This window comes from Gymnodraco acuticeps, unplaced genomic scaffold, assembly GCF_902827175.1.
Source record: "Gymnodraco acuticeps unplaced genomic scaffold, fGymAcu1.1, whole genome shotgun sequence".
Lineage (NCBI taxonomy): Eukaryota > Metazoa > Chordata > Actinopteri > Perciformes > Bathydraconidae > Gymnodraco > Gymnodraco acuticeps.
The window spans coordinates 1,287,040-1,292,525 of NW_022990889.1; the positions used below are offsets into that span (position 1 = coordinate 1,287,040).

General features: G+C 38.6%; 1 protein-coding gene across 3 annotated transcripts; it reads left to right on the top strand.

Annotated features, from left to right (window-relative positions):
- The first annotated feature begins 233 nt into the window (after positions 1–233).
- On the top strand, positions 234–4,936 carry lysmd4 (LysM, putative peptidoglycan-binding, domain containing 4). 3 transcript variants are annotated; one of them, XM_034233524.1, is made up of 3 exons: positions 234–360; positions 2,530–2,798; positions 3,428–4,936. In XM_034233524.1, exons 2-3 carry the CDS (start codon positions 2,538–2,540, stop codon positions 3,962–3,964), a joined length of 798 nt encoding a protein of 265 aa, XP_034089415.1. In that variant the 5' UTR covers positions 234–360; positions 2,530–2,537; the 3' UTR covers positions 3,965–4,936. The 3 variants fall into 3 exon arrangements, with proteins under 3 accessions (XP_034089415.1, XP_034089416.1, XP_034089414.1); XM_034233525.1 differs by lacking the exon at positions 234–360 and adding an exon at positions 377–925; XM_034233523.1 differs by lacking the exon at positions 234–360 and adding an exon at positions 379–573.
- The last annotated feature ends 550 nt before the right edge of the window (positions 4,937–5,486 follow it).

The window sequence follows — 5,486 nt, forward strand, 5'->3', positions numbered from 1 at the left end:
ACAGGTAGCCTGTTCAATTTCCTGTGTTTATGCAGCAGTACTGTCCACAGTGTAGCCCACTAAAATTAAATAATCAATTAATACAAAAATATAAAAATAATCAGCATCATAAATTAATATTCTTAAACGTTGTAGGGATTTCTTTAAAGATGAAATTATTGTTGTTGTTGTCACATTCCAGAGCAGTGGGTGGCGGTAGAGCTTTTCTTGCAGCACCTTCTTTGATAGAGTAGAAGAAGAAGCAGGCTAACAGCAGCTAGCGCGAGCGCCACCAGTTGCTGCTGTAATGTTCGCCTGTCCAGCCGGGGTGGACTCCTCTGCCAAGGCGCTGTCCTGCACTACTGTTGCCATTTGGATAAGGTAACTAGATGTGGGGAAGCTCAGTCTGAGATTAAAAAGTCTGTGACACTATATTTACTTTTTAAAAAAAAATAGTAACAGTATTTCTTCATGTGTCGTCATGAACATAAACTAACGTTTGCTCACTGTAACTGGAGCTGAAGTTAGGCAGTTCGCTGACTGTGCCATGGTGCCGAAATTCAGCTGAACACATGCTGGACTCCAGAAGTAACGGTAACACGGTTTAAAGTGATTTTTAGATTAAATTACGTCCTTCAGTTTGGCATTAGAGTGTTATAAGTCGGTTGAGAAATGATCGCCTAACTTTGTTAACTTAAGTGTATCTCGAGCCGGTTTCTCAAACGTACCTACCCCACCTTTGAATGTGTACAACAACGTTAATCAAAGTGCACCGTCCATTAAGATTTAAAGCATAATGAATATGTGTTAGGGTGCTGTCACTCTTTAGTTTTAAAGGAACTATTGTGCGTTTGCCTTTTTTCTGTGGTCGTGTAGGCAGGTGTGAAAGCTATAATTCAACCAGGGCGCCGAGAGGAAGGAGCTTTCGGCCCGCAAGTGAACTCTGGTGCGCCTTTTTACGGTGAAAAGCAGCCAGTCAATGTAGATATGTGGCATTAGTATGAATCCAAAAGTTGTTAAACTCATACTGCCACATAATGGTGTCATCTAGCTATGTGTAACGCTATCCAATCAGAAGTGTATATTTGATAGCTCCATGTGTTCCCCTGAAAAGTGAGCAAAACAAAGCAGGCACACACATTTGACAGCAACCATCATCTCTATTATGAGATAGAAAATGGATATAAAATACTTTAGAATAAGGTGGCACTTTTAAACTCAAACACAACTTTAAAATGAATCGATTATTTACATACAAGATATCTATATCAGGAGACAGGATGTCTCAGTTGGACCAGCCACTGACTGACTGATACAATGCAGATACAAATATCTGCTCAGGTGAGGTTTAGATTCTAGGAAAGCTTAAAGGTACAATGGGTCACAAAATAATATATAGGGTTTCTTACACAGATAGTAAGGATGTGTAAGACCCATGGAGCTAGATAAGCAGGGATAACAGCTGTACGACTAACAGGCCATGGCATTCAGATGACACTGCTGAAACAAGCCACTGTAGTTTAATCTAGAGCAGAAGTCAGATGTAGATACAAGGCCAGGCCACGTCGCAAAGCATCTGCTCTCAACTCGTGTGAGTCAATGATTCAAAGGCAGATTAAAGGTACTGTAGGTTAGTTCAGAGTTTGATAATGGTGTCTCTTGTCATGTTGTTCAGTAGAGTCATGACTGCACAGCCTGTAGGGCCTACAATGCAGTGCTGGGCTTCCATAGGAGTCTCCCCAGCAACATTTGACAACATTTATTTAACTGTATATTAATAAATGTAGTTTTGTATTTAACACATTATAAGTTGCTTGGCTCTTTTAGAATTCATTAACTACACATCCAATATATGAGGCTATGATAGTTTGCCAATGTCTAAGATTATTCTTATTAGTTTTTATACTGTACTAAAACTATGTTTTAATACTCCTTTATTCATCTTGATTGGTGATATGCTTAATTCTACTTAAGTTTCTTCAACAAGACACAAGAAATAAAGAAATGAAGGCTTTCTTTAAGAAAAACAACCCTGCTCAGCAAACAGAGCCAAAGCTATCTATCTAGTATGAATGAATTAAAGGTGGGGTAGGTAATTTTGGAGAAACCAGCTCGAGTGCGCTAGAATTTGAAAATACACAGCCGGAAAAAATCTGCCACTTCCTCACAGAGCCCCTCCTCCAACACACACGAACGCTCACATGACCAATGAGGGCACGAGATAAGTTTGTGCACAGATGGAAGGCTGACAGGCAGGTAGGCCATCCAGTTATTTTAGCCGAGCCGGCTAAAATGATTGGTCGTGCTTTTTACAGTACCACGGCTTCCACAGATGACATTTTTTTATGGATTTTTTTGTCAAAGCACTTAACATCCCGATAGCAATGAATATCTTAAGAGCATTCCATGGAATATAACAAAAAGTGTATCTCGAGCCGGTTTCTCAAACTTACCTACCCCACCTTTAACTGTAATTTCTATTTAGTTTGGATTTATAATTTAATATGTTTTTAATTGTACTCTTGCTTTAATGTTGGGACATCTTTACAGGCTTCACTATGCGGCGGGGGGATCACGCTTCCCGGGCTTTCCAGGCCCCGGTGGATGTCCATGCCAGTGTAGATGGGCAGATCTACATGTTCAACAGGAGGCACAATGAGTCTACTTCCTCCTCAGATGATGAGGAGCTCATCGTCATGGAGATGAGGCCGCGAATTTCACTGCAGGAGCCGGACAGTCTGAGGAACATCCAGCTGCTGGAGCGGGAGGTGCTGGACGGGGACAACCTCAACAAGCTCGCACTGCAATATGGCTGTAAGGTAAAGATATTGAATAATCAATGATTTTTATTTAAAACAAATCTGGTCCTTATCTCAAAATAATGTTTCCTTTTAACTTTATTGCTATTTATCAATCTAGTTTGTTTTGGGTTGAGTTCAGAGATATCAATTGAAGATATCTTTGCCTTCTTTTGAATATGATAACATTAGAAAGCACTCAGCTTTGGTGCTCAAAGACGCACAAAATGAATACTTTGAAAAACTCACCAAAAATGTCTGTCGACCCGGTTAATCAAGATAATCCACAGACCATGTTGTGAGCAGCTTCATGTAGGAATATGTATTTCCTCTTTGGTTGAGCTGTAAAGTAAGATAGCTCAGAAGAGGTATGTTCCATATGGCGTGGTTATACCCTTGGTCAGTGCACTTTGGTGTAAAAGAAACTAGCTCTTACATGCCAGGACATGATTTGTGGGAAGAAGACACATCTCTAAGTTTTTCTAAACCTTTTTTTGTTGGTAACATTTAGTCGCATTATATTTGAGAGAAGGCATACTACGACGATATCTCAATGATATAACGCTCAGCAACTACCACCAAAACAATCTAGATTGGTGAATACAAGTAAGATTCCTGATTCCTTAAAAATCCTGTGTTTCTGTCAACAGGTGACGGATATAAAGCGGGTGAACAACCTCATGCAGGAACAAGATTTATTTGCACTGAAAACCATCAAAATACCTGTTCAGAAACACAGCTTTTTAACCGAGTTGCACACAAGTCACCCTCAAGAAGAAATGCCACATTCATCCCCCACACCAGTGAAGCCTCAGGACCGATCCAGAGCCCAGCCACACCTGCAGGAAGTCACAGACTTCCTGATGGAGGTGGACCAGGATATCGAGAAACTGATTCAGAACACAAATGATCAAGATGAAACTTTTTTAGATAACTCAAAACAACAAAGGTTTGGTTTCAAAGGACAGCCTCTGAAGAGTCACGGCGCAGACTGGGGCATCCAGTGGTGGAACGCTGTGGTGGCCATGCTCCTGATCGGCATCGTCCTGCCATTATTTTATGTCATTTATTTCAAATCAAAAGATAGTGGAGTAGCTTCACCAACAGATGGTGGAGGTGCTTTATCTTCCATCCCCTATTCAACCACCTCAGGGACAGGAGCCGAACACTTCCAAGAACCAGGATAAAGCACACCGGAATCATTTTAAGACTGATGATATTTAAGGTGTCAATCAAGATAAAGCCAACTCTCTTAACATTTTCACGCAACACCCCCGTGTGTCAGTGACATTGTCTTTCTGTTTTGTACTATATCTGTGATGCTTGAGGCAGAAACTCCAATGACTGTGTTGAAGAGAAATGGATGAAAAAGTTCAAATCTTTGTGATATTTTAGAAAACTAACAGTTCTTTCTTTAAAGAGTTGATGTAGTAATATTTCTTACAATATTACTCTCGGCTATGTTACCTCAGGGGATTTACAATATTTGAGGCTGATAAGTAACTAAGTATTTTTGTGTGGGCTTCACTACAACTCGCCTTCCTATCATTGCCTTTTGCCAGTATCAACATATCAAGGGTCATCATATCATTGTCATGTATCAAGCATAATCATGACATCTGTTCCAATACAGTAATATATATATATATTTGCAATATGAAAAATGGGAGAAAAGTGTATGAGGTTAAACTATATTTGACATGGTTTTGAGCATTTATTGTGTGCCTTGACTGAATGAACTTATTTGTGGCTGTGTTATGGTCCACTCATTGCCATGAACATCGTGCCTCTGGGTCTGAATTCAGTGCCAAAAGTGTAACATGTGTTTACAGTAAGATTTTGGTACAATATACTTTATATTTTACATTACAAGGTGTTGCATTTAGAAAATTGCATTTATGTTTCCTGAATGAAGTGTGACGTAAAAAAGTGCCTTAAACCTTCATAGTTAGGTTTGTATGGTATTAAGTCCACCATGAGCAGGTGGCGAATTTGTGTGCCATGTCCAAAGCACTTTTTAAAGTCTAGTATTGAAGCTGGATTTGGTTTTAAAATGTTGAAGTACATTTGTAAACTAATTGGTGTGCAACATCATTTTTATTCAGCATGTACCTACCTGAATACAAACCTAATAGTGTGAATTTAATCTCACAAGTTGATGTGTCTTGTTTATTGTCTGGTGTTTTTCCTTGTCAATTCTTCCTTATTTTATAACACGTGTTTATTGAGATTATTCACAGACACACAATATACTAGGATAGACTACTGACACCCAATGTAATTAAACACTTACACAAAAAAATACAGTAAGCCTTAAGTGTAGTAGAATAGTGTGTATTTCAGTATATCTTTAATACAGATTTAGTTTTGAGAAGTTGCAGTACTCACAGTTACCAAAAGATGGCAGCATGCACATACAATCCTACTACTTGCAGTTGCTAAATGAAACTGCATTTACTATTGTTGTGTGATGTCAGAATAGTCATTTTGAATGATGATAAACTACCACTAAGTTCTGTTAATCTGTTAACACTCGCATGATATAGATCTTGTGAACAAAATATCATTAGCCAATAGTAGCACTGAATATATATATATATATACATATATACACACACATATAAAAATGTCTTTGTACTTACAGTAAAATCCAAAGAATACAAATGCGGTATGTGAGGAATAACTTCAATGTTACAGATATTTAGAAAT